Raw genomic sequence first — 27,357 nt, forward strand, 5'->3', positions numbered from 1 at the left:
CCGGTCAGGATCGAACTGCTGGCAGTCGGCAGTTAAAGAGTTCTGCAATACTGCATTCTAACCATTGTGCTACCATGGCTATGAGCAACTCTGAGAGCTATGAATTTGGCTATTGAAGCTTTTGCTTATATACCGTAGGTAGTTCTCAACAGTTAATTTAGTGCAGTGTTTCTCAACCTTGGAGACTTTTAAATCCTGTGGACTTCAACTCCCAGAATCCCCCAGCCAGCTGGCTGGGGGATTCTGGGAGTTGAAGTCCACAGGACTTAAAGTCGCCAAGGTTGAGAAACTGATTTAGTGTCATTTGAAGTTACAATGGCATCGAAAAAGTAAAATATGAGTTTTTCACACTTAACCACCATTGCAGCATCCCCAGGGTCATGTGATCAAAATTTAGACACTTGGCAATCGACTCATATTTATGACGGTTGCAATGTCCTGGGATTATGTGATCACCTTTTGTGGCCTTCTGAGTCAATGGAGAAGCCAGGTTCCCTTAATCGTGTTACTACACAACTACAATGATTCACTTAACAACTGTGACAAGAAAGATCATAAAATGGAGCAAAAGTCACTTAAACTGTCTCACTTAGCAATCTGGCTCAATTGTGGTCATAAGGCGAGGACTACGGTATGTGTTAATGGAGTAATTAATACTGCACTAGCACCGTATTCTAATGTTTGTGGGTCTTAAGCCAAGACTTTGGCAGTCTGTTTAGCATTTCACCAACCCTTAAAAGAATTCCAAGGCAAAATATATTCTCAACTCTTCCTCATTCTCTCCCATGGGCCACCTGAGTAAAAGTTGCTGATACATTTGAGAACTTTCTGCATCTTTGCTTTGACCCAAGAAATCTAATCTCCCCAGCCCCATTATTGAGAGTTCACAAGCCGCTGGGGGCGCAGACCCGTTCTTAAATAAGTTGGGGTGAAATGCTGACATTGAAATGAATGAGATTTGAAGTCTCTGGATTCTTCTAAACTCTTAGTTGTATTCCCACTTAATGTATGTAGTCTCTAGCATCTCTACAGTTCACTGTAGTAACTTTCTCCCTTAGCATGTCTATGCTCCGTGATCCTCAGAAAAATGACATTTTATAGATGCTTTTTTTAGATCAGCAGTAGGTGAGATATGACCCTCCAGAGGTTGCAGAACTCTAAATTTCCATCAGTTCTTGCCAATATGGCCAAGTGATGAAAAGTGACAGGAGATCCGGTCCAACAATGCCCAAAAGCACCCACCTGATGATCCATTAATAGTAGCTAATTATAGCTCTCTTTTGCCATTCAATTTGATTGAAAAAAAGGGCCAAATTAGAAAAGTGGGCATTATTCAAATGGTTTCCGGAGGATTTTATAGCTTTTGAGTTCAGTGGAACTGAAATCAGTCTTAGGATTCCACAAAGTTGTAACGGAGAATTAATAAGGGGATGCAGCCAACGCGTGAGTTCTTGTGATGAGGAAGAACTTCTCCCCGAGAGAAGCTGTACAAAAGTTAAAGGCCATCCTTTTTTTTTCTTCTCTCAATCTAACCCAACCCAGATTTACTCCCCATTTGGCACAAAAATCAAGACTGATAGAATGGCTTCAAGTTATAATGGAAAAAATTGCCTACCTATCGAATCAGCAACAGACTGAAACACCCTACATAACCTCAAGAGATGGGGAATTAGAGGAATAAGTTATCAAACAAAGAGGCAAACAGATAGGTGAGAAAGGACGCTCCCCCATTGTTGTCTTCCCAAATCACTGGAGTTCAGTAAGTGCTAAATAAGCAGTGGGGGAATTGGAAGAACAGATCTTGGTCCAAGAGGTAAAAGAAGGGGGGGGGGAAGCACATTCTTAAGAGATCACTTTCTCAAATCAGTTTTTCCATGCATAGAAGAGAACATGAAAGGAACTTAAGTTGGAGGGGTGTGTGGGTTACTGCATGCTATGGTGTGGGAAGAACTGGCCCGGAGCAGATCTCAGTGCATGTGCTTTATCCCTATGGCTGGGGTATGGCAGAGAACATCATGGCTGAGGACAGGTCAGATGGCTATGGCAGATGCTGACAAAAAAAGAACTGAGAAAGTGCTAAGAGAGGAAGAAGGAGAAATAGTTTCAAGTATACTGGTCAGAGAATAGTGAGCAAGGTCCCCATGTGGGCAGAGTCCATTTTTTCCCCAGTTCCTCAGGCCCATGCCTTAGGTTCTCTCTGCTTCTGTATCCTCATCGGCCTCCAAAATTGAAGGTGGCGTCTTCGCTTCCTCTCCACGGCCTGCCCTGCTTAGCACTTCCATCCATCGCTGCCGCAGCTCCTCAGTCTCAGGGCTGAAATACCAACACAGATGGCTCTGGCTGATCCGGAAGGCATGGCGCCGGTCCACCCGTTCGCTGGGCTCAGGAAGGTTGACTTCGAACCCAATCAGGGGCATCGAGCGCAGGGCTTTTACATCCTGCAGGATGACAAGAGCAGGAGGCACCATGAGTGCTTATAAACAGCCCTAAAGTGACTTGGTGATCTGAGTTCAATTGCCCTTCTGATTTAGACTTCTCTTTCCCCCCAAAGCAATAGCAATAGCAGTTAGACTTATATACCGCTTCATAGGGCTTTCAGCCCTCTCTAAGTGGTTTACAGAGTCAGCATATTACCCCCAACAACAATCTGGGTCCTCATTTCACCCACCTCGGAAGGATGGAAGGCTGAGTCAACCTTGAGCCGGTGAGATTTGAACCGCCGAACTGCAGATAGCAGTCAGCTGAAGTGGCCTGCAGTACTGCACTCTAACCACTGCGCCACCTCGCCTCTTATTGGGATTCAAAACTATCTGAGCATTCATATCAGATGAGCCCACTGGTTTTTGATAGCTGATTGCTACCTTTGGGGAGAAGGTAACCTGAGACCATGACCCGTCAAAAGGGCGAACGACAAAACCGCGCCCGACTAATCCGCGTCGCTGACGTCATCAACAGGGCGACAACAGCCAGCGCGGAGAAAGAAGGGCGCTTTAAATAGTGTGTTGAAAGAAAGCCGATTCAACTTAAGGTAAGGGTTAGGTTTAGGGTTAGCTTTAGGGTTAGGTTAAGGGTTAGGGTTAGGGTTAGGTTTAGGGTTAGGTTAAGGGTTAGGATTAGGTTTAGGGTTAGGTTTAGGGTTAGGTTAAGGGTTAGGATTAGGTTTAGGGTTAGGTTTAGGGTTAGGTTAAGGGTTAGGATTAGGTTTAGGGTTAGGTTAAGGGTTAGGGTTAGGATTAGGTTTAGGGTTAGGTTAAGGGTTAGGATTAGGTTTAGGGTTAGGTTAAGGGTTAAGTTTAGGGTTAGGTTTAGGGTTAGGTTTAGGATTAGGTTTAGGGGGTTAGGTTTAGGTTTAGGGGTTAAGTTTAGGTTTAGGGTTTACAGCGTGCTTCTGTCTCCGCGCTGTTGTCGCCCTGTTGATGACGTCAGCGATGCGGTTTAGTCAGGCGCAGTTTTGTCGTTCGCCCTTTTGTCGGTGAACCCATGAGACACCCTTGAGGTCAGGAGAAGGCACTTAGTGGCCTGAATGGGGTCCTCCAGCCCTTTTTTTGACGCCTCAGAGCCCCGTTATCATTCAACAGCCTTTCAGTCCCATAATTCCAAGAGGCAGCACTCAAATAAACCATTAGCACAATAGGTGCGCTAGGCCTTTTTCGGTGCTTACCATGCATGCCCCAACTGAACCCACACTCCGTGTCATTGCTGTGCACTTAGTGGCTATTAAAAAGAGGAAAAGTGCAACCTTTGAGCGTTGCCCACCTGCACCTTTAAAAGGTGTGAGTAGGATTCTTACTCTAAACCCTAGAATGGGGTTGGCATTCTTACCCAAAAGGAGAAGGTGTGTTGCTGTCTTACAGGTTAGGTTAAAGTAAGGAACCAAAAGTAGATGGCAGAGAGGCGCCCCCATCCATACCTGTGGAGCTCCGTAGATGTATAACACCAGAGGTTCGTTTTCAGGGATGACAAACCAGCCTTTGTGCCAAGCCTTCCCTCCTTTCTCCATGTAGTGCAAGAAACTGCAGATCACACTATTCTCTGCCACCACGGAGGCCTGTTTCTGCAAGAAGACCGGAAAAGTAAGTATTACCCACCAAGATCTCTGCTTGATGTGCTACACCACAAATGCATGAAATCTAGCAATTGCAGCAGGGGTGGGGAATTATGGTTCACTGACAAAAGGGCGACCGACAAAAGCGCGCCCGACTAAACAGCGATGACAAAACCGCGAGTTCTAAACCGCGTCGACGAATGAGCGCTGAAGCGTGCCGACAACAGCACGCCAACAGAAGCGCGCTCTAACCCTAACCCTAACCCTGACCCTAACCCTAACCTTAACTTAAATTGTGCTTCTGTCGGCGCACTGTTGTCGGCGCGCTGTTGGTGCGTTGATGATGTCGCGGGAATTATGACTTGTGGACTTCGACTCACAGACTTCTGGGAGTTGCAGTCCACAGGTCATAAAGGGATCATACCGTAGTTCCCCACCCCTGAATTAAGAGTACAGACGAGGAATCTGATTTTTCTTCCTCATCTGCTACTGCTGTTGAGTTACAGCTCCTGGCTGAGGTGATCGCAACCAGGAAGACCACCTTGAGGATTAGGAATTGAAGGGACACCTCCCTCAGGGGCTCAAAAGGTGCCTCCGTCAGCGACTGGAGCACCGTGGGAAGGTCCCAGGTCGGGAATCGGTGAACAACAGGAGGCCTGAGATTCACTACCCCCTTGAGAAATTGCCTTAAATCCGGGTGCTGGGACAAAGGTCGGGAGGTCACCCCCCCAGGACAGCGTACCTGCCTCTGTGGGGCAACCCCTTCTCTAAGCCCTCCTGGAGGAAATCCAGGTCCTGGGGCACGGAAGCTGAGGATGGGTCTATCCCCGCCTTTCGGCACCAGGGTGCAAAAGCCACCCAGGACGTATTGTAGATGCACGTGGTGGAGCTCCTCCTGGAGGCCTCAATGGTCCTAATGACCTTGGTGGAGAAATGGGTCCCCCTTAGCTGCTCCCGCTCGTGCCAAATGGTCAGATGGAGCCATTCCGGATCTGGGTGCTCCAGAGTCCCCTGGCGCAGAGCCCCCTCCCATTGCGGAATCCTCCAATGGGGGGATGTCGACATGTCCACCAGATCTGCCAGCCAGGGGCAACCTGGCCAATAGGGAGCCACCAGAACTACCTCTGCTCTCTCTACTGCTAGCTTCCTCAGAACCCCGGGAATGAGGGAAGGGGAGGGAAGGCATAGAGGAGGCCGGCCAGCCATCTGCAGTGAAGGGCATCTGTGTCCACTGCTCCTGGGGTTGGAAACCTTGATATGAATCTGGGCAGCTGGCTGGATCTCCTCAGAACACGCAGCTAGGAAACCCCCCCCCCGCGACCGCCCGGCCGCTTGCGCTAGCGCAGCAACACCGCTTGAGAGCTAGCGACTGGCGAAGCACGAGTGAGGAGAGGTGATCGATAGACTAGCTGAGTTTCTAAAAGGTAGGTCTTCAAAGTGAAGGGAGAGTCAGGAAAGTACTCCTTCTGAGCCGAAGACTGAGGTTAATCTGGGGAAAGTCAGGAGGTGGAGCGGAGGTGTGGCCTCAAGATTTACCTCAGTCTCCGGGCAAAAGGGCTGTATTAATACCCAGTTGTGACTCCTCCCACGCCCCACTTCGTACATATGTTCTCTTCCATCCATACACAAGCTTTCGTTAAAACTCAGTTACAAAACTGACTATTTTTGTTGTGCAAGCCTAAAAGGAGAGCGGATGTTTGCTGTAGAGTAAGAACCCTGTTTGAAGTAAAATTTGTGGCATGAGGCCTAGAAGGAAGTCTCATCTTAATAAAAACAGGAAGATAAGCAATCATAGTGCAAATACAGTAAAGGAAGCCTTAGGCAGAAGTACTACTCTTACCTCCAGAATGGATTTTCGGCGTTGGGGTGTGTTGGGGTGGGGCCCAGGGCTGGCCGGGGAGCCATGAAGCATGGAATAACAGTCAGTGCAGACACGGTTCGGCCGGTTGTTGTCATACACCAAGCGGGCCCGGAACTCGGAGCATTTTCCACAAACAACCTGCAGGAGATAACTTGCCATCAGAAGGTGGTAGGCACCCAAGATCATCTAGAAGAAGTTTTAGGGCTCTTCCACACTGGACCCTTCAACTGCTCTTCTCTCCCATACTCAGGCAGGCTGGCAAGAAAGAACTTCAGCCTGTTCTCCAACCTTGGAACAATGCCGATCTCTCCAGACAATGGTTAAGACGGCTACTTGAAGCGGATGCCTGAATTTCCAGCTGCTGCTTCTCTTGTCACCATGCACCGGGACAGGAGTTGGATCAGTCTCCCAGATGGGTTGCCCTCTACAGATTTCAATGAGAGATTTGCCATAGTCTCCCAACTTGGGTCTTGTGGCAAAGGTGTTACTGAGACCATCTGCTCTCTGCCCTGATTATGGGGGCAATCAGCTAATCCCCATTTCTCCGTTCCTGCCTGACACCATTTGTAGGACAAAGTGAAAACATTCTGTTGTGGCCCGGCAGGAGCCGTTGGAGCTGCCACCAGACTCCGACAGCGAAGGGCCCTATGAGTCGGCCCTGGAGGATGTGGAGGACCCTGGACAGGGTTCCGACTCCGAGCAGGGCGCAGAGAGACTGGTTGGCCACCAGATGGCGCCTGAGCCTTGGATCAGTGGGGAGGAGACAAGAGAGAGTAATCCAGAAACCACATGTGAGTTGTTCCGGGATGCACGCTGTCGAAGGGATACTCGGCGTCAAGAACAACTACGTAATTACAGGAGATAATTACGCTCAGCTGATGGTCATTAAGCTCCTCTCCCAGACTATAAAAGAGACTGTTTGTGCCACGTCCTTCTTGCAGAAGTCAACGTTTGACTAAAGAGAAACAAACTTGGCAGACTGGATTGCTTCCAGAGTTTGTTTGCATTGCTGCCAAGGTTTGTCGGACTTGCTGCCAAAGTCCTTATCTGTTTGTTTATTTGGCTTTCAGCCACCGAGATTCTGGTCTTGTTATTAAAGGACATTCCATTTAAGCTTGTCTCGGCTTTTGTTACTGGATGGAGGAGGGGTCAGAACACAACCTCACTGTCTTCCTTCTGTCGGATAAGAAAACTCATATCGTGTATAGTGTTGCCATATTCTCAAGGACAATGAAGATCAACTAAGGGCAAATATATTACACTTTTTTATTGACAGGATATTGTTTTAATCTGTGGTTAATCTTTTAGAATTTAAATTTATTGTTTTTTTTAAATCTGTACTGATTACTCAACATTTTCTATTTAATTTCCTTGCAATGAGTAGTCCTTGGAGATCCCTGCTTGTGCTTTTATACATCTATGCTGAATATTTGGTGCTTCTGAACCATAGCCCTTTCCAAAGACCACTGGATAGTGTCTAATCCCATGGGCAGCAATGTACCAAGAGTTCACTCCACATAGAAAAGAATTGTGTCCACTCTTGTTCTGGTTACACCGATTGAAACAGATGAGACACACGTTCAACAGTGCATCAGATCAATAGCTTGGAATGTCTACAGTACTTGTTTAGGTGTTTGTTAGGTTGTTTTATTGTATTTTGTTTTTGTGGCAGGGATTGTGGCGAATGAATGAATGAATGAATGAATGAATGAATGAATGTTGGAGGATCTTCTCTGGGAGAAGGGATTGTGGCGAATGAATGGGGATTGTGGCGAATGAATGAAGGGATTGTGGCGAATGGGATTGCAGGGATTGTGGCGAATGAATGAATGAATGAATGAATGAATGAATGAATGAATGAATGAATGAATGAATGAATGAATGAATGTATGTTGGAGGATCTTCTCTGGGAAGAAAATAAAACATGTGGAACTTCCTGCTCCCCCTTTTTCCTGCTTACTTGGTTTAAGTAGGTGAACACATGTTGAAGTGGTTAGTGAGGACCTGGAGGCTTCAGAAAATGAGGTGTTAGGCAACGCTTCATGTTATCACAAAATTGGATAAGTTTTTAAACAGCTCAGAAACTCCAAATTTACTAGGTTGCCCAGAATAATAATCCTGTATAATAAACTTGAGCTATGTGATAGTGGCTGGATCTAGGCCTCCTGCACAATGGCTGAAGTGCACGCCCCCTGATGCTCACATCCTAGAGCAGACAAATCAGACAGAAAGGCTTCATGGTCAGCACTAAAACCACAAGCATCATGGGAGACCAAACCGAAGTAGCTCTTACTAACACAACTTAATTGCAAAGCCGATAGCTGTACCTTGCCTCTCTCCACAAAGGAAACTGGGAAGAGGGGATTAGGGTGTGTGGAGGGATATGAAGGGAAAAACACTCACATGGCCACAGGCCCGGCAATGATGTCTCCGTTTGGTGAGAGCGTTGAAGGGCTCTTTGCATTGCATACACAAAGTCACCTCTTTTTCTCGGATTGGCGTGGGTGCCCTTCGGCCCAATTCACAACCCTGAAATACAGGGCAGGGGAAGAGGAGGGAGGGAGGAATTAAAACCTATTCATATTAAGAAAGTCTATGTATATTTCAGTGCTCAGATGAACTAATATTATATTTAAAGTTACAATGGGGAAGGAGCAGTGGTGGGTTCCTACCGGTTTAGACCGGTTCGGCTGAACTGGTAGTGGTTTGGTGGCCTGGGTCGCTAAAACCGGCCTGCCACGCCCCCGAACCATTTCTCCCGTAGACACTGCCATCTTGTTTTTGGCTTCTGCGCATAAGCATTTTTATAGTACTGTGCATGCGCGCGAAGCACGACCACCAGCAAACCGGCAGTAGCGGCTGTCGGAACCCACCCCTGGGATGGAGATGTAACACTGGCAAATATTTGTGGCTCAGAGACTAATCCAAATTCTCAGGAAACCTCATTTAAAACAACACAAACTTGCAGTGTCTTAACAACAGCACAAATATTTACTGAAAGAATTTATAGAAACAATACCTGGTAAAATTGCATACGCTTAGAGCAGCGTTTCTCAGGTTCTATGCCCAGTACTTCCCAGGCACTGACTGGAGAATTCTGGGAGTTGAAGTCCACTCATCTTAAAAAATTGCTGAGATTGAGGAACCCCACTCTAGATTGTTTTACAACCTTGGGAAGTTCCAGTGTTTAGACTTCAACTTCCAGGATTCCACAGCCAGCCTGGCCATTGAAGAAAACCGAGTTGAAGTTCACAAACCTGAAAATTGCCAAGGTTGGGAAACGCCCCCGTAAGAATAACCAAGTCAAATGAGAGATATAAACGAGACTGGAAAAAATGGATTGACTATATACAAAATAAATATGGGACCAAGAAATTCCAGTTAGCCTATGCTTAAGATCAGAAATGATTTAAATTGTTTAAAGTTGGTTCAGCAAGAAGAAGCTAAGGTCAATGTAGAATGTTATTAATTTTTTTTATTTCTTTTTTTTTCTCAATAGATTTTAGACTGTGTTTGTTAGAAATCCATACCGGGTACGGGTTCTGGGAAGTCGGGGGGGGGGGGTAGGTGGAGGGGGGTTGGGGGAGAGAGTGGAGGGAGGGAGGGGTATATATTAGGCTAGACAAGAATTTGGTGGTAAACTAGAATTATTTTGATATACAAGAAATTGTACTTCGATGTCTTACTGATTGAGGAATGATGAAATGTTTGCCTTAAAAGAAATAAAACTTTTGAAATTAAAAAAAAAAGAATAACCAAGAAAAGTTAGAGCTACTTACGCAAAATTAAGAGAAATCTTGCTGATCAGCAGAAAGAGACACAATACCATTTTTATTTTCACATAATTCTAATGAGCTGCTGCAGATTGTTTTTTTTTGGTCTTTTCATTAATTTCATTAATAATGGCTGCAGCCAATCCAGCCAGACATCTCTCTCAGCTGACATACACATTGCGTCGGTAAATTTTTCCTTGTCTCGCCAAAAACGAAGGCGCATGCCCATTCTCTCTCTCACTCTAGCTCTCCCTGACACACACAAAACTGTGACTCACTGGTGAATTAGGCGGCGTTTCATCTTCGCTGGCAATCTGCTTGAACATTTCCAACGTCTGCTCATGTTTCTGGATTGTAGCCTGTATCGCCTATGGATTTAATGATATGTCTTTGATTACAAAATGGACGCAGGGAGAAAGAGCAGACCCGCGAAAAGAAACAAGGCCAGCCCTTTTCGGTGAAGCAAGGGTAAAACCAGGTTTAATGAGTTCCTATGTACACAGTGCTCTACCCAGAGTCTGCCTGGCACATCATGGTTTATGGTGAAAGCAACAATGTTTCTCTTGTCTCTAATTTTGTCTTCTTGTTGTGAAAAAGGGAACAGACATTGGTGCAGGTCAGTGGTGGGTTGCAGGAGTTACGCCCAGCTACAGGTGTATCGGAGCCTGCCTGGAGCACTGGGTACCGTTCTGGTACGGTGCTACAGAGGGCCCACCTGCCCGCCCAAGCTCCTTACCTGAGCCGAGGTGGCTCAGTGGTTAAATGCAGCACTGCAGGCTACTACAGCTGATTGCAGTTCTGCAGTTCGGCTGTTCAAATCTCACCGGCTCAGGGTTGACTCAGCCTTCCATCCTTCCGAGGTGGGTAAAATGAGGACCCGGATTGTTGTTGGGGGCGATATGCTGACTCTGTAAACCGCTTAGAGAGGGCTGAAAGCCCTATGAAGCGGTATATAAGTCTAACTGCTATTGCTAACTGCTATTACCTGTCTTTTAAGTCTTCAGAGCTTCTGCGCACGCACACAGCGCATATAGTGCCTGCGTGACGCTCCACCGAGCAGCTGGAGCATCACGGAGGCTCGCGGAGGCGTTGCTGGATGGTAAGATGCATACGTGCGCTGTGCGTGCTGCGCGCGTCTATGTGGACAACGCCGGGCTCGTTCCAACCATACCGGTTGGAACGGGATCCGGAACACACCACTGGTACAGGTGTAAGGTTTGTCATGTACTAAGGTGCATGATAACACATATGATCTTCATAGATACATGCCTAATGCTCTGGATCTGCATGGTCTGAAAGTAGTCTGTACAGTGCCAACACAGACGTTCAAAAAATTAATTTGAGACAGGATTATCCTACCCCCCGTTTGATCAAAGATCCTGCCCAGTATCTGCTGGACCTAAGAAACTCATCCACTCTAATATAATCTAGATCCGTGTTTCTTAACTTCAGCAACTTTAAGGTGTGTGGACTTCAACTCCCAGAATTTCTAAGATGGTGCAGTGGTTAGAGTGCAGGACTGCAGGCTACTAGCTGCAGTTCAGCAGTTTGAATCTCACCAGGCTCAAGGTTGACTCAGCCTTCCATCCTTCCAAGGTTGGTAAAATGAGGACCCAGATTGTTGGGGGCAATAGGCTGACTCTGTAAACCGCTTAGAGAGGACTGTAAAAGCACTATGAAGTGGTATATAAGTCTAAGGGCTATTGCTATTTCTGAGCCAGAATGCTAGTTGGGAAATTCTTAGAATTGAAGTCCACACATTTTAAAAATTGTTGAAATGGAGAAACATGTATCTAGAATGATACCCAGTCATGTGCTAATTAAGAGAAATCTCTCTCCCTCCCCTTGTAAATTAAAAAAAAACCATGGATTTGAACATTGCAAGAAAGGTGATATAATTGTAACAATATCTGAACTCTTCCTTTGTTTTCTTACTGGTCCGTACAAATAAGTCACTATGTGTAAATTGGGTAGCTATACAAATGTGTTTAATAAATTACAAACACAGCAATATTTAGCTTGAGAAGCAATACTGAATTACCTGGATCCAGTCTCGCTTTTCTTCTTCAGTCCTAAAAGAGAAAGATCATTGTTTTCCCCAAGGCATTTTATTGGGATAGCTGATCTCAAAAAAAAAAGAAAGAAAAAAAAAAAGGTGCAGTGGTGGGATGTATGTGTGTGTGTGTGTGCATTTTGTCCTGTGTTAATGGGAGGATTGCTCAATTTGTCTGATTTGAAGAGCAAGAAGAACCAAGATGTGAGGATAACGGAATTCTTACGCATGGGATCCAAAGGAAAACAAGCAGAAAAGGAGAATCACTGAGCTACAAAGATGAGCTGCTCAATAGGAGGCAATTCGCTTACTTTGAGAAAAGAAAAGAGACTTAAGTTTTCCACCCATACCTGGCTTGAAGCTCTAGGGATCGCTGCTTCCCTGATACAAGGAAGGTCCGAGGCACATTGAGGCTGCTGGTCTCTTTTAACTACATAAAAGAAGAGACACAAGGCTGGTTCACACAGGCAAGTGGCCAGAGGTGGGTTCCTACCAGTTCGCACCTATTCGGTAGAACCGGTTCGTCAAATCTACCGAACCGGTTAGAAGAGGTTCCACCAGTGGACCCGGAAAGCAGGCCACACCTACAGAAGAGGTTCCAAACTTTTTTGAAACCCACCACTGCAAGTGTCCCTTCCCTCGGCTGCCTTGCCAAGGGCAACTCTCATTCCCAAATGAACATTTGCACACATTGCATCTAACTTTGTGGCCCTGCTTTGGAAAAACGGTTCCCCCAATCACAATCCATTTATTTACTTAAAATATTTATCTCTCAACTCATTTATTTGCCATTCTAGCCTGCCTTTCCTCTAAGGAACTTGGGGCAATGTAGAGGTAGTCCTCAACTTACGACCACAATTGAGCTCAAAATGTAAGTTGCTAAGAGAGACAGTGGTTTGGTAAATTTTACCCGATTTCACGAATTTTCTTGCCACGGTTATCACCGTATTTTTCAGAGTATAAGAGACTCCAAAGTTTAAGACACACCTAGCTTATTCTGACCCATTTTATAACATTTTGTGTTTTTATTCCTGTCCAACATGTTGGCACTTTTAGTGAATCCACCTCTCTGCCTCTCTCCGCACTGCATGTGCTAATCAATATTTCCCCAATCTCATTCCAAAAGGGTGGATGTGACTCAAAACAGTTTACTTGTTGTGAATATTTATCTAATTCTCACACGGCTTCTTCTTGTATTACCTCCATTCCTTCCACATCTATGCGAGCACGGACTCCAAACTTCTGGCCTATGAGACGTAGTTTTGGTACACAGTAAAGCAATCGGTCATTGAACTGGACCCAAAAAAAAGAAGAAGAAGAAATAACAGTAAGAAGCAGAGAACGAACTCCCCGCAGAGATTCGGACCCTCACCTCTCTCCAGGCTTTCCGAAAAGCCGTCAAAACCTGGCTTTGCCGGCAGGCCTGGGGTTGATGAGTTCCCCTCCCCTCTCGACTTGTATGGTTGTGTTCTTGGCTATTTTAATTACTTGTATTCTGTTCTATGTTCCCCTTTTCCCCTTTTGAGTTGTTCGCCGCCCTGAGTCCCTCCCGGAGAAGGGCGGCATACAAATAATAAAATTCAATTCAATTCAATCTTGCTTGACAAAACTCTCCAAGTTTGATAGCTAAAAACGTAAGCCAAAATAATAGTGGGTGGAGATTCCCATCCTGTCTCTCACCAAGATCAGGTAACGGTCCTGAGTGGTACCATTCTTAGCTGAAAGCTTCAGGATGTGCCCTTCCTTGATGAGTTCATTGGTGGGATTGACTATGTCTTCCTCCCCTCCAAGCAGCTCGTACACTTTCAACAGTGAGTGCATTCTTTCCTAGAAGAAAAATTATAGTAAAACACGTGTTCGTAGTTGCTACACAACTCAATTGTGTTCAAAAAAGTAATATAATATGAACAACATATTGTTGAACTATAATTTCCTTCCAGCCCCATATCAGTAATGATCAGTTGTGGTCCACTGAGTGTTATAATAGCAATAGCAATAGCAATAGCAGTTAGACTTATATACCGCTTCATAGGGCTTTCAGCCCTCTCTAGGCGGTTTACAGTCAGCATATTGCCCCCAACAACAATCCGGGTCCCCATTTTATCCACCTCGGAAGGATGGAAGGCTGAGTCAACTCTGAGCTGGTGAGATTTGAACAGCCGAACTGCTGAACTGCAGTCAGCTGAAGTAGCCTGCAGTGCTGCATTTAACCACTGCGCCACCTCGGCTCCTTTAATTAATAATTCTGGACCACCTGGAGGACCAATGGTTCCCCACCTGTGATACGCTATGCAACTTGGGTAGGAAATCCAAATCCAAAACAAAACTTGGCCATTGCAGCGAATGGGTGATCTGGAGGTAATAGGCAATTGGTTGAGGTAAAGGCAGGTAAAGGCTTCCCTGTCAATCGTGTCCCAATCTATAGCATAGTGCTCATCTCTTTTTCTTGGCCAGGGGAAATCAGCGTTGCCCGAAGACAATTTCCTTAGTCATATGGCCAGTATGGCTATGTGCCAAAGCCGTATCAAATGCTATTACCTTCCCACCAAAATGGTACCTCTTAATCTGCTCGCATTTACATGCTTTCAAACTGCGAGGTGGGACAGGAAAGAGTTCACTTCATTTGCGCGGTGCTCGGGTCTTGAACCTGGGCTGTCAACTGACAAGCTCAGTCAATCAATTGAGAAGTTAAAGACATGCCTCAATAGGTATGAACCCATAAAGGAATAAAACCCATAGAAAACACTTGTGCTTTTCAAAGGAATTATTTTATTAATTATAATTGACATAGTATCCATCTTACTTGATGTACCAGTTTGTCAAGGTCTGAATTATAAGGAGGGGTTTTTTTGCCATTAAACAAAGCTGGGTTCACTCCCAGTAACCTTTGTTCATCATATCTCATTCCTCACAGTCTTCTAAAAATAATAAATATCTTGACCAAGGAGAGCAGAATTCTGTAATTGAACACTGCCTGCAGCTGTCAAGTTTTATTTTACTTGTCCGGAAGAAACTTTTCATACTTTCTGCCTGTCTAATTGAAGGCCAGATGACCCATCCTAATCCAAACAATTAAGTAGGATAAATACATTTTAAAACAATGAACGTCAAAATTAAAACAAAAAGACCCTAAAACTTTTCACATTCAGGCCCCCTGTGCAAAAAAGCAATTCCTGTGCTGAAGGATCTTACAATTTAAAAATTGTCCACTGGGAGCAAAAGGTAAGGGATATTTGGTAGCAAGCTGAATATTTATATTCAGTTTTGGTTGGGTTTATCAGTCTTGAAATTGAGATAGTAAATTTTTAAGCTGTAAGCTATAACAGACAAGGACACATAGTTTGGGGAAGAATAACATGGTTTAAAAATGTGGATGTGATCCTGAACTGGATTCCACTTTCTGGGGTACTAATAGAGAAAGATACAAGAAGCTGAATCAGTTTGAATCCATTCCCAATACACTCCCACTTCTAAGAAAAAGAAAATCCAGACAGCTGGCCTTTGATAACTATCATTCTACCCACTCTTACCATTTTGCGGATGGCTGCATTGGAGTGTTCTGCAGCAGTTGCAATAAGTTCCAGGGATTCTATGTAAGAGGAGGAGTTAAAAAAAAAGAATGTACATTATTTTGCTGGCCTTACTCTACAGAGAATTAAACACAGGCCATACCCCAGTTTATAACCATTTTCAAACAAAAGTCATGCATAGTGAGGCCCGATGGATTCCTTTCAAGTGTGCTGACTGCTAGGGTAGATGGCTAGGTTAATAGCTAGAAGCGAAGCCACTCCAGTTCCTAGGAAGCAGTTCCTAACTCCCAGGTGCTGAACCAGAAGCATCCCATGCATATGACAGGTTTCAGTCATCTTTTCCAGCCCCAGGAATCCCCATTAAAAAAACATGCCCAAATCTGAGATTTGGAAACGTCGTGAAATTTATTGATATGTCTTTAATTTCATTGGAGGGGGAGAAAGAAGGGGCGCCTCTTATGAATGCAGCCTGATGCTCACCACATTGCACAGTCCCGATGGAGTGGAGATCTACCATTATGACTAGCCAACATTATGACTGATCACTGTTAGTATAATGAATTCTGAACCTGCCTTGCCTTGGTCCGGCACTTCTTTCAATTTTCCAGATGTTACTGATCTCCTAATGACCCAGGAGCCAATAATGCATTATGTCACATTCTATTTTCCCCTCCCGTGCTTGCTGTGGACTAGGATACTGTCCCTTTTCTTCTCCTTACTAATCATCATCCCTTGAGAGCTGCACTCACTTTGGGCATCCTTGCAGTCAGGCGAGTCCTGGGGCAGTTTCAGGAGATAGTCCTTCAGAAGCAGCTCGTAGCGAGGGATTCTCTGGACCGGTTCCAGCATATGATGCTGCAGGGTCAAGTTCCCACATATCTCTTCCCGCTGCAACAGAGAGGGATCTCAAGAGAACTGTCTGCCTGGCAGCTCTCCAAGGGCAAAATGCCTGCCCTTGCAGGGAACTGAGACCCAGGCAACTAAAGGCAGAATTCGCATGGGTGAGTCAAACATCCCAGGAGATCCATGAGGATTTGTTCTTTCCCAATAAATCCTTCCAAATGCACAGATTTTGTTTGGATCTCGGGCCACGAAGTGAAACCTGGACTGTCCCATGGAATCCTCATTGCTAAGCAATGGCTTCCCATCGCCCCTTCTTATTTATGCTGTACAATACTCACAGGAAGGTGGATATAGTGAAATAATCATCCACCCATCCACCAAATTTTGCTTCTTTTCTTTGGGGGCACATAAATCAAGCAAAGTTACTCCTCTCCATATAATATTCTTTCAATATTCTGGAGGAGACATGTTAAAATAGGAGCGGGATTGTGTCCATCCCCTATACAGTTTCAGCTATTAGATTATGCTGTTTGCTTGGGGGTTGGGGAGGGGTGGGAAAGTAGGAGGGGCACATTGTTGCCACAAAGTCTAAATAGCCTAAACAAAAACACAGGTGACCAACCTGTATTTCATGGATAATGCCCTTGAACTGTGTTGAGCGCTCCATCCAGGTGTTTACCAGTTCCATGGCACGGTCAAAGTTCTTCACGTACTCGCCATACATCTTGAGAAAGGGAGCCAGTTTTTGCAGGATATCCCCAATTCGTGGGTGTTGGTCCCTGGGAGAAATTGAAATAATGAGGTATAGGAAGGGAAAAGAAACATGAGACTCTTCATTCACAGGTTCCATTGCACATAAACTATGCTGATTTCTTATTGCAGTACAACAAATTAAATCACTCTGGTTCGTGAAACCACGGCTTAGGGTATTGTGTAGAACTCTACAAATGACTTGGTTCGGTACTTTCCCATCAAAGGGAAAATTTTACAACAAATTTTAACTGGAAGGTAAATTACAGTAAATAATTATTCATTAGAACTCAAGAATACTACCATTAGGGAGATTCAGAATTCTCAAGCCTTCTGACTTCCAAAAATAAAGATGAAAGCCTTCTGGAATGATTTTAATGTAACATTTGTGTTCTGCCCCACAGTTAAACAAATTGTTTCAAAAAGGGAGAACAATCATACTACTAGAGATAAATATGCACAATTAATTGTGGCTCAAAAGCAGGATGAGATAAAAGATCTATTTACAGCTCTACAAAATGCTAAAATGGAGACAGGTGAATACCGTGAGGAAGGAAGTCCTTCACAGCATTGGGACCATGGCAGACACATCGCAAAAATAAGAAACATAAAATGAACATTTCAATTAAGGTTTAGAATTGCAGATTTACCGAGAACTAGGACTCCCTGGAAAATATTTAAGAAAAAGGGAGACATTTGGAAGACATTTGTTCCCACTACAACAGGGGTGTCAAATTCAAGGCCCACGGGCCACATCTGGGGTGCTTGGATCTGGCCTGCGGGGCCACCCTGGAAACAGTGAATGACACATTCTGCGGTACCTCTACCAGTGAAAGTGTGGCTCGGGAGGCAAGCTCCATACGCGGCCCTCCCAGGCTCTGTTTTCACTGGCAGAGGACTGCAGGAGGCCCTTGCAGCCAAAAACAGAGCCCGAGAGGACTGTGTGCGGACTGCAGGATGTTGAGCTGGCCATGCCCACTCCCCCCCTCCCCCCATGATCAAACACAACCCCCATGCAGCCCTCAATGAAATAGAGTTTTACACGCCTGCACTAGAACAAGAAGCAAAGCTAACAAAAAAATGGTTTCTTTAGTATATTACCTAATCTGGTACCCTAACTTGGTTTGATTTACTTTTTATTTTGGGGTAAAATTACAATCCTGTTTTCGGAAATGAGTGACTAGTCAGTGATCCTAGAATTGGACAGGCACAGCCAACTCTGTTATTTCTGTTATTTATATGAATCAGGAGACAAATCCTTTTCTGGCCTGAGGTGCCTCAGTTCCAAACCCCACACAAGCCTATTATCAAACAGCTTTTATTTCCTCTGCTGCAACACTGCCAACAGTACCTACAAAATTACTGGTATCTACCGTGTTTCCCCCAAAATAAGATCCGATCTTATTTTTTTCCTCCAAAAGAGGCATTAGGTCTTATTTTGGGAGGATGCCTTCCAGCGTCTCATCTCGCTGCTGCAGGAACTCATGTGGCCACTGCCAGCCCACATGAATAGAAGAAATAGAACAACACTGAAAGAATGCAGAAAGTTCCACAGCAAATATAGCTTGTGAAATTTGAATCCACAACAGGTTACATTTAAGAACTAACAAAAAGTGAAGATTTAGAAATAATGGTTCACCGACAAATGCGCGATAGACATATGCGTGTCGACAAAACCGCGACGGACAAATGAGCGCCATCAAAATCGCTAATTGATTTTCGACAAAATCGCGCCGACAAATGCGCAACGACAAAATTGCGCCGACAAATGCGCGATGACAAAATCGCATCATCAACAAACTATAGACAGCCCAGTGAGTGTGCTGGGCCTTTAACATAGTGGGACGCGTATACGTAAGTTATAACCCTAACCCTAACCCTAACCCTAAACATTTTTGGATTTTATTGGGCTTGTCATCGCGCTTTTGTCAGCGCAATTTTGACTTCGCGAATTTGTCGGCGCAATTTTGACGTCGCGTTTTAATCGGCACTATTTTGTCAGTACGCATATGTCTATCGTGCAATTGTCAGGTGACAGAAATAATCGGTTACACCCAAAATGAGAAAAAAAGAAATATTGATAAGGGGAAGCTATAAAAGTGTAATTGTGATTTTAATGTTTGGAAAATGTTGAATAAAACTATTGTTTTTTTAAAAAAAAAAAATTAATCAGTTAAAAGATATGTCTAAAAAACCCACCGTGCGATACAAAAAGGTTGACCATGGATTATATGCTGGCAGGTTATTTTGGAAATTGCTGGAGGATATGAAGTTTGAAAAGCCGAGGTGGCGCAATGGTTAGGGTGCAGTACTGCAGGCCACTTCAGCTGACTGTTATCTGCAGTTCAGCGGTTCTAATCTCACCGTTGACTCAGCCTTCCATCCTTCCGAGGTGGGTGAAATGAGGACCCAGACTGTGAGGGCGATATGCTGACTCTGTAAACTGCTTAGAGAGGGCTGAAAGCCCTATGAAGCGGTATATAAGTCTAACTGCTATTGCTATTGCTAAAAGATGAATTTACCTATAGACAGAACAGGAATTGTCACAAAAGTCAAAGAAGGTGAAGCAGAGACATTAAAAAAGAGGAGAAAGTCAGGAAGCATCAAGCCCAACAATACCTTAGAAAAAAGACAATGCAGGGCAGCTGAGGGGCAGGAGACAAGAGAATACTTGAAAGCCTCACTATACAACAATGGAACAAAGGATCCCAATGGAAATATCTGGAACAACTTGTCTTGGGGGATGGTGAACTCATTTCTTCTGAGTCTAGATTACAGGTGTCAAACTCGCAGCATCATGTCGCCATCACGTGATGTATCGCAAAAGTTTTCCCGTTCACGGAACTGGGGTGGGCGTGGCCTGCAGATGACACATCTAGCCCGCGGGCCTCCAGTTTGACACCCCTGGTCTAGATAGTCATTTCAGGGATCTTGTATTACAGGTTCTCCACTGAGCAAGAAGCTGGATTAGATGATCTCTGAAGTCCTTTTTTTTTTTTTTACCTATACAGGAATTTACAGATTTCTAGAATTTCCACTCAAAAGTAGAACTACTTTCGAACTTTTGAAGATGATCAAGAGACTATCCTTTTCTACTGAATTTGTAATACCAATAAGGAGGAGGTTTGTTATTACCATATATGGTGGACTTGTAAAAAGGTAAAAGCATTTTGGATAAACATATGGTGGATTATGCAAAATGTTCTTTAAAAAAAGATAAAGTTTACCCCTCAGTTATTCTTGTTAGGTATAACTACTGATTGTACTGTTATAGAGACTAACTTGATTTTGTATTTAATAACGGCAGCAAGACTGTTGGTGGCGCAATACTGGAAGAAGGAAGATTTGCCTACTATTCAAGAATGGACATTAAAAGTAACAAACCTAGCAGAGATGGCTAAAATATCAGCATATCTCAAGGACCATTCAAATGAGAGATATAAACTGGAGTGGAGAAGATGGATTGACTATATTCAAAATAAATACGGGACTAAGAAATTCCAGATAGTTTATGACTGAGGAAACAAGGAATGATATAATCTGTTTAGAGCTAGCCTAGAGGAGTTAAAGCTCAAATGAATGATGATACTAACTTTCTTTAAGTTCATTTTAGAATATCTTTGTTAAAGATTTATAACCTGTATTTGTTCTGGAAAGTCCGGGGAGGGGGGGAAGGTTGGGGGAGGGTTTGGGGGGAGGGCAGGGGGTGGAGGTAAATATTTGCAAAAGTTTTTTTTCCTAAAAATTTTCAATTAAAAAAAAAAGGAGGAGGTTTGTTATGAAAGCCAAGACTGCTCACAGAGCTACCTCATTTCGAAGAAAGACGGGTTTTACATTGGCTCTGAATCTACCACACTTGAGCCAAAACTAAATGGCCAAGTTCTTGAAAACAGCTGATGCAGCAGATTTACAGAAGTTTGGCGCTGGCAAATAGTCCTGATATAGAAGGTGTGATTGAATCATATAGGATATTTCATATTAGCAATCTAAGATCGCTTAAATAACTGAAGAAAACACTCTTATAGACACACCTCTTTTCCCCCCAAATATAATGCAACACGTCTCTTGGCAAATTGTTGGAATTCTTTCAAAGCAGGCAACATTTTTACCTCAAGGGCATGTTATGAAAAACTAATCAATATAAACGTATGAAGAAAATTAGAACGGTACTGCCGTACCCCTTCCCAATCCATTTTCCTCACCATTCTTCCATCCTTTTCTCTAATTCTGGGAGCAGGAACTGCTGGTGGAAGCAGTAGATGGAACAGATGTTGGAAAAAACGCCCATCACCACATCAGCTGGAAAAGAGTTTCGGCAGCGTGCTTCCTCCATCAGACGGGCACAAAAGACCTATGCAACAGAGCACACATTACCATCTTCTCTCTTGGCGACTTTCTGTATTAGCAGAGATTGGCAGAGAACTACCCAAACCCTACCTCTTGCTTTTATCTTCTAAATATCTATTATATAACCCTTCTTATCAGCTCATAAGATGGAATCTATTATCTGATAGAGACAGAAAGATACATCCCACACTTGTGGCAGTATCTAACCATCCTGTTAATTTCCTCAATTGGCATGACTTGCAGAAATGATACTATGCTTGCCTCAAGTTTCCATTTAAAAACTACACATGCTCTAGTAGTTTTGGCTACTGGACACAGAGATGGGTTCCTACCAGTTCACACCTATTCGGTAGAACCGGTTCGTCAAATCTACCGAACCGGTTAGAAGAGGTTCCACCAGTGGACCTGGAGAGCAGGCCACACCTACAGAAGAGGTTCCAAATTTTTTTGAAACCCACCACTGGTCCTTGGATATGATTATTCTACACCATCATGCCCATATTTATAAAACTCAGTGCCTCTGTGAAAGGTAAGGATGACTACTGCGTTTGCGGTGCAATCGGAACATTGCGTGTGTTGAAGTTGTTTTAACGCAAACCAAAGATGCCTTTTGAAAAACAAGTTTACATCCTATTCTTATGCATGCCAGTGCTGTGTGTGAGGTAATTTAAGGTGGTTCTGACAAGTGTCGTCGGCATCTTCATATCCGGTCACATGGGCGGCAAACCACCCCCATCCGGTCACATGGGCGGCAAGCCACTCCCACAAAGGAGGCCACACACACAGGATAGGTTTGAACAATTTTTGAAACCTACCACTGACTGGACATCACTCTTATTACCTGGTCCAGTAGGTACAGACGAGACACGTATGCCTTTTCTGTTTGGAGAAGCTCATTAGCAATTCTGAAGACTTTTTGTGAAACCGTCATCTGTTGAGAGAGAGAGAGAGAGAAAAGATCCGCTGAAGGCCACTTGGCTAGGGGGAATGAACCAAATTCTTATTTTATTTTCTTTTTCAGATATCAGGATGTGCTATGAAGTCTAATAACAGCCATTTTGCCTGTTTCTCAGCAGCAGCTGTTCCTCTGCCCCTTGCATTCAAGCAGAATCCCAATGATTACAAATGAACAATGGTTGTACAAAAATATGCTGTACTCATCCTTTTATTCAGTTCTCACTGTCGCCAAAATAGATTATACACACTTTTATATGCTGTGAGTGAATATACAGTAAGCCAATAGCAGGCAATCTCTTCAGGCCAGGGATGTGGTGGGAATTGAGAGGGCAGGTTGTGAGCACACTTCTAAAAATGGCTGCTGTGGGAGGACTTGTCTTTTCCTAGAAAGGCAGAAGACAAATTGGTGAGGTTGCGCTCCACCGTTCACTCTAACCACTATGCCCCACTCCCAGAATGTTCACTATGGCCACAGTTTCCTTTATTTGGGAAAGGGGACACTTGGAAGAAAGGATGAAGCTACAACAATCCATCACTTTTCCATTTCTGTTTCCTAAGAATGCCTGTGGGATTTACACGAGGCCCGAAGCGTTGTTGCGCATGAAGATGTTAAGAGGGATTTTCAGCATGCCATTTAATTTGTTTTTGATGGAAGAGAATATTTTCTTTGAAATAATTAAAGATGGGGCAGGAAAGATGATGCGGAACAGATGACGTTTTGTGGATCTGATGTGAGGAAATGTAATGAGCCAGATTCCCAGGAGGGAGGGGGGGATATCCCAGAGGAGTAAGAGACAACTTAGTTCAGATAGTTTTTGTGATATGAAGAGGGGGAAGAAACCCCCTCCCTAATAGTTCCCAGAGTATATTTTCCAAAAAGGTAGTAGTTTGCTTCAGTTTGGCAAGATTCTGCCAATAGTTGTAAAACATAGAAAAGAAATATCTGCTTGGAAGAATCGTTAGGTGTATTTCTTAGTTTTTGGAGGTACAAGAAGTGACACAAGCCAAAACATTCACTAGGCCGGGGGCTGTTGAAGTATCCAGCCCCACAGTAACTATGAATGTTGTTGTATTTTAAATTGTTGTCTGTCTTATTTATTCCCTTTCCCCTTTTTATTGTAAGCCGCCCGGAGTCCTCCGGGAATGGGCGGCATACAAGACTAATAAACTATTAAAAGGGGGGAAGGGAGGTGGGGTCTTAGGGGGGAGGGGGATATATAGTATGTGCTAGATTTTAAAGTAACACGATTGCACTTGTATACTGTTGCTCTTTAATTCCAGTGTAAAAATAGGACAAGCTGAATATATTAATAGATAGTAGAAATACACCGAAGGGAGGAGTAGAGGGATAGAAGAAAGAGGGGTAGAGAGGGTGGGAGAGAGGATTGGAGGGAGGGTGAGAAGGAAGGGAGGGAGTGTATTGGGAGAGAGGTGTGGTAGAGGGGGAGGGGAAGTAGGGTAGAGGGGAATGATGGTGGGAAGACGGAAAGTTGGAGGGGGCGAAAGAAAGGGTGTATGGAGGGTCGAAGAGGTACATTGGGTTTCTATTCTGGGGGGTATTATTGACAAGAGGAATGGCTGTGTTTATTGTTTAATGTTATATGGCCCTGGTTCTGTACAGTATATGTGTGACTGTACGAAAATGAAAATGGAAAATAAAACACATTTACAACAAAAGACTAAGAAACTATAACTATACTATAACTATAGTCATGCCTACAACACGGAACAGAGGTTTGCTATTTCTTTAACAGGTGTCCTTCCCTCTCCATTCTGTTTTTCTTTACAAAGCATAATCAAAAAGAAAGAATATCACATTAAGCTTGACAGAAAAATACAGGCTCGGGGAGAAGCGATGGAGAAAAGGGCTATCATAGTAACTCCGAGATAGGCCAAAGATCCTAAAAGGAATACGACTGCAGGCCTGACAGGCAGCCTCTCCTCAGAAGAAAAACGTTTCCTGAAAAGAGAAAGGGTCACCCTCGGGGGGCGGGGGGGGGAAGAGGTGGTTAATTTTGTTATGTTAACTTTTATGTTGTTCTCTTTTCAGGAAATGTTTTTCTTCTGAGGAGAGGCCGCCTGTCAGGCCTGCAGTCATATTCCTTTTAGGATCTTTGGCCTGCCACTCTCTCTCTTATTTTTCTATGCTGTTTCATTAGTGGGGTAATTGGGAGGGGGAATAGTAAGGAGTAAATTGTGTTGTTGTCAAAATAAAACATTCCTTTCTACAAGCCCAAGGTCATTCTTTGTCTCCGCACCTCTGCACCTGACCGGAACTAGATGGGTGGAAATGCCAGCGTGGCAGAGGAAGATTGGACCATGTGATGGACTTGTGGGTGAGGGGGACAAGATCTTGAACTTTCAACTGGGTGGGAACCCCAGGAAGCTTTCAGATTTGGGCTTTTCCACAGACGTACCAACATGTCTCTCTTATTAAATTGGAACTTTGATGAAAGCTATGCCTTGAACTCCGATTTAATTATTTGGAACACTGACATCCAGCTCTTTACCTCATCAGAATCCTGCTTCTCGGTCTGTGGAGGTGGAAGGTCAGAGAGCAGCTCAGCCTCATCCCCACTGCCATCATCCATGTCACTGTCCCCCTCAGAATCACGAGCTGAGCTGCACTTGATGATGGTTGGAGGTGCCAGTGGTCCAGCACCCTCTCCTGTACCTTCCTCAGTCCCGAAGCAAATCTCCTCACTGTTAGACGGTGAACTGATGCTGTCAATGCCGCTGTCCCGGTTTGCCAGTTTTCCACCATCATGAGGCGGCAAACAGACAGCATTTCCGACAGCCGCTTGCCCTCCTTCCAAGGCCAGGAGGTCCAGGAGCTTGTGAGACAGTTCTGCCGATTCCAATGAAGGTGGACGATCTAACGAGGGTTCCATAGAATTTATCTCTAGGGCTTGAAGGTCTGGGCTGGGACACGGCGAGGGAGTGTGTTCAGATGTCGTCAGAATTATAGGTTCCCTAAAAGGAACACAGCAACCCAATTAGGAAAGCCAAGGTTAGTGAGGAGGAAATGAAGAACAGATGCTGGATTCAGTAGGCAAGATTTGCTGGGGGTTCCACCTCTCCTAGAAAAGTAAGTAGAATCTTCTAGTGAGTTCATGCCCACCGCTACAGGTAGTCCTTGAGTTATGACCATACTCGAATTCAAAACGTGAGTTTTGTCCCATTTTAAGAACTTTCTTGCCACAGTTGTTAAGTGAATCATTGCAGTTGTTAAGCTAGTTACATGGTTGTTAAGTGAGTCTGGCTCCTCCCCCTCCCATTGATTTTGCTTGTCAGAAGGTCGCAAAAGGGGATCATGTGACCCCCGGGGACACAGCAACCATCATCCAAATGAATCACTTGCCAAGAAGCGGAATTTTATCATGAGCCCATGGGAGGCGGCAACAGTCGTAAGTGTGAAAAAGGGTCATAAGTCACTTTTTTCAGTGCCCTTATAACTTTGAACAGTCACTAAATGTCAAGTCAAGGACTATCTGTACTAATAGCATTGGTCTAAAAATAGAATACTTATTTGCACACATGATTAGGCCAACTATTCAGCCTTTAAAAAAAATCTTCTGATACAGACAACAGCTAAAAACCTAACATGTATGGCGCCATTAGTAAGTAAGTAAGTAAATCTTAATTATGGTCAAAGACCAGCAATACACATTAGTTTTTACACTATGTTAAAAAATACTGACATTAAGATATAATTAAAAGGTATTGACGTTAAAAATGGAAAATAACATACATGTTCTCAGATTGTTCGGGTCACTCCCTGGTTTACCTGGGTGCAACGCTGTTACGTATAGGAGTATGGCACCATTATATCATCCATAACAATTCAACCTAAAATAAGATTACCATCCTCCAGATCTTCCTTACATGAACTCGGGACACCTCAAATGTGGTAGAATGCAGAGCGTGTTACCTTCAAGCTGCTATTGCAACCTCCCATACACCCCAAATTATCTCAGCATGAATCAGGTTCTTCGCATGATGCCACGGAGAGCGGCATCTGCTTACACAGTCCACCCTCATACAATAGTTTGTAGATGAATAAAAAAGAAAGAAAGCCACAAGAGAGAAGCATTTGAATACATGGATGTCAAATCTATTCAAGACTGGAAAGAGAGCAGACGTTTAAAAACTTTTTCTGAATTGTACCACGTGTAAAACCTCCAAGACTGCATAAATCTTCAAGAGTCTTCAATATGGATATTATATCTAACCAATCACGAGTAGAATTAATCCTTACTTTGTCCGTCATTTAACAAAGGCCTTTGTGCTGGTTATCATTTCAATATATCCCAAGTCAGTAGAACTCTCCCATTAATTAATGATGCCAAGCACTACTACTTTACATCTTCAAGAGTACAAATCATGATTCCTCTACAACAGTGTTTCTCAACCTTGGCAACTTGAAGATGTCCGGACTTCAACTCCCAGAATTCCCCAGCCAGCTGGCTGGGGAATTCTGGGAGTTGAAGTCCGGACATCTTCAAGTTGCCAAGGTTGAGAAACACTGCTCTACAATTAGGGGTGTGTGTGCATGTGTGTGTGTATTCCAACTCATCTGCAGGAGGAGAAACAGGGTCTCACATACTAGTCGAGCTCGTACCTTTCAAACTTCTCAATGAGGCAGGAGACGGCAGACGAGGAGCCCACTCCATCTTTTGACAGAGGGCTGCGGCCAAGGCGAGGGTCGGCTGGGAGGGGTCGTGATGGGGGTGGGGGGATCGATTCAGGAAACCGCAGGGGCTGGCTATTCTGCAGATAAGCTGGCTTGGGAGGAACTGGAAAAGGAAGTGAGATTGCTCTTTCAAAACAGATTCAATACATTTTACTAACAGAAGCAACCAATAGAAGGACTACTTCCATAAGTTGGCATTTTTATCATCTGATCCACGCTGCCCATCCCATCCCAGCACTGAAACGCCTAACTCCCCTGTTCCAGAGCAAAGAGCCTGGACTCTGGACTCCATTATATTGAAAAGGACCAGCATGTACCCCAAGTTAGACACTAGCATAAGCAGCTTTTTATGTCAATGCTGGTTGGAAAATCATTGTATTAATTTGACAACTGGCCATTCCTCTAGAAGGATATGCCAATTGTTTTACAGCCAAGGGCTCCACCAGCTGCCCTTTAATTGGGATGCCAGGGACTGCATTCCCAAAAAAAAAAGTGAGTCCAGGAG

General features: G+C 44.2%; 1 protein-coding gene across 1 annotated transcript in view; it reads right to left on the bottom strand.

Moving 5' to 3' along the window:
• Positions 1 to 241: 241 nt before the first annotated feature.
• The window catches only part of FGD1 (FYVE, RhoGEF and PH domain containing 1), a 70,761-nt gene continuing 43,645 nt past the window's right edge, over positions 242 to 27,357 (bottom strand). The window contains exons 3-18 of the mRNA XM_087710836.1: positions 26,781 to 26,955; positions 24,670 to 25,132; positions 22,044 to 22,133; positions 21,058 to 21,206; positions 16,728 to 16,884; positions 16,012 to 16,150; positions 15,263 to 15,321; positions 13,413 to 13,559; positions 12,933 to 13,025; positions 12,083 to 12,162; positions 11,721 to 11,751; positions 9,958 to 10,047; positions 8,310 to 8,435; positions 5,886 to 6,044; positions 3,911 to 4,054; positions 242 to 2,438 (exon numbers count right to left, since the gene is read on the bottom strand). Of these exons, the coding sequence (XP_087566962.1) occupies positions 2,187 to 2,438; positions 3,911 to 4,054; positions 5,886 to 6,044; positions 8,310 to 8,435; positions 9,958 to 10,047; positions 11,721 to 11,751; positions 12,083 to 12,162; positions 12,933 to 13,025; positions 13,413 to 13,559; positions 15,263 to 15,321; positions 16,012 to 16,150; positions 16,728 to 16,884; positions 21,058 to 21,206; positions 22,044 to 22,133; positions 24,670 to 25,132; positions 26,781 to 26,955 (2,354 nt within the window). The 3' untranslated portion in view covers positions 242 to 2,186. The remainder of the gene's footprint in view (positions 2,439 to 3,910; positions 4,055 to 5,885; positions 6,045 to 8,309; positions 8,436 to 9,957; positions 10,048 to 11,720; positions 11,752 to 12,082; positions 12,163 to 12,932; positions 13,026 to 13,412; positions 13,560 to 15,262; positions 15,322 to 16,011; positions 16,151 to 16,727; positions 16,885 to 21,057; positions 21,207 to 22,043; positions 22,134 to 24,669; positions 25,133 to 26,780; positions 26,956 to 27,357) is intronic.

This window comes from Thamnophis sirtalis, unplaced genomic scaffold, assembly GCF_051295495.1.
Source record: "Thamnophis sirtalis isolate CommonGarterSnake01/CBP01778 unplaced genomic scaffold, rThaSir2_p1.2 scaffold_3, whole genome shotgun sequence".
Classification (NCBI taxonomy): domain Eukaryota; kingdom Metazoa; phylum Chordata; class Lepidosauria; order Squamata; family Natricidae; genus Thamnophis; species Thamnophis sirtalis.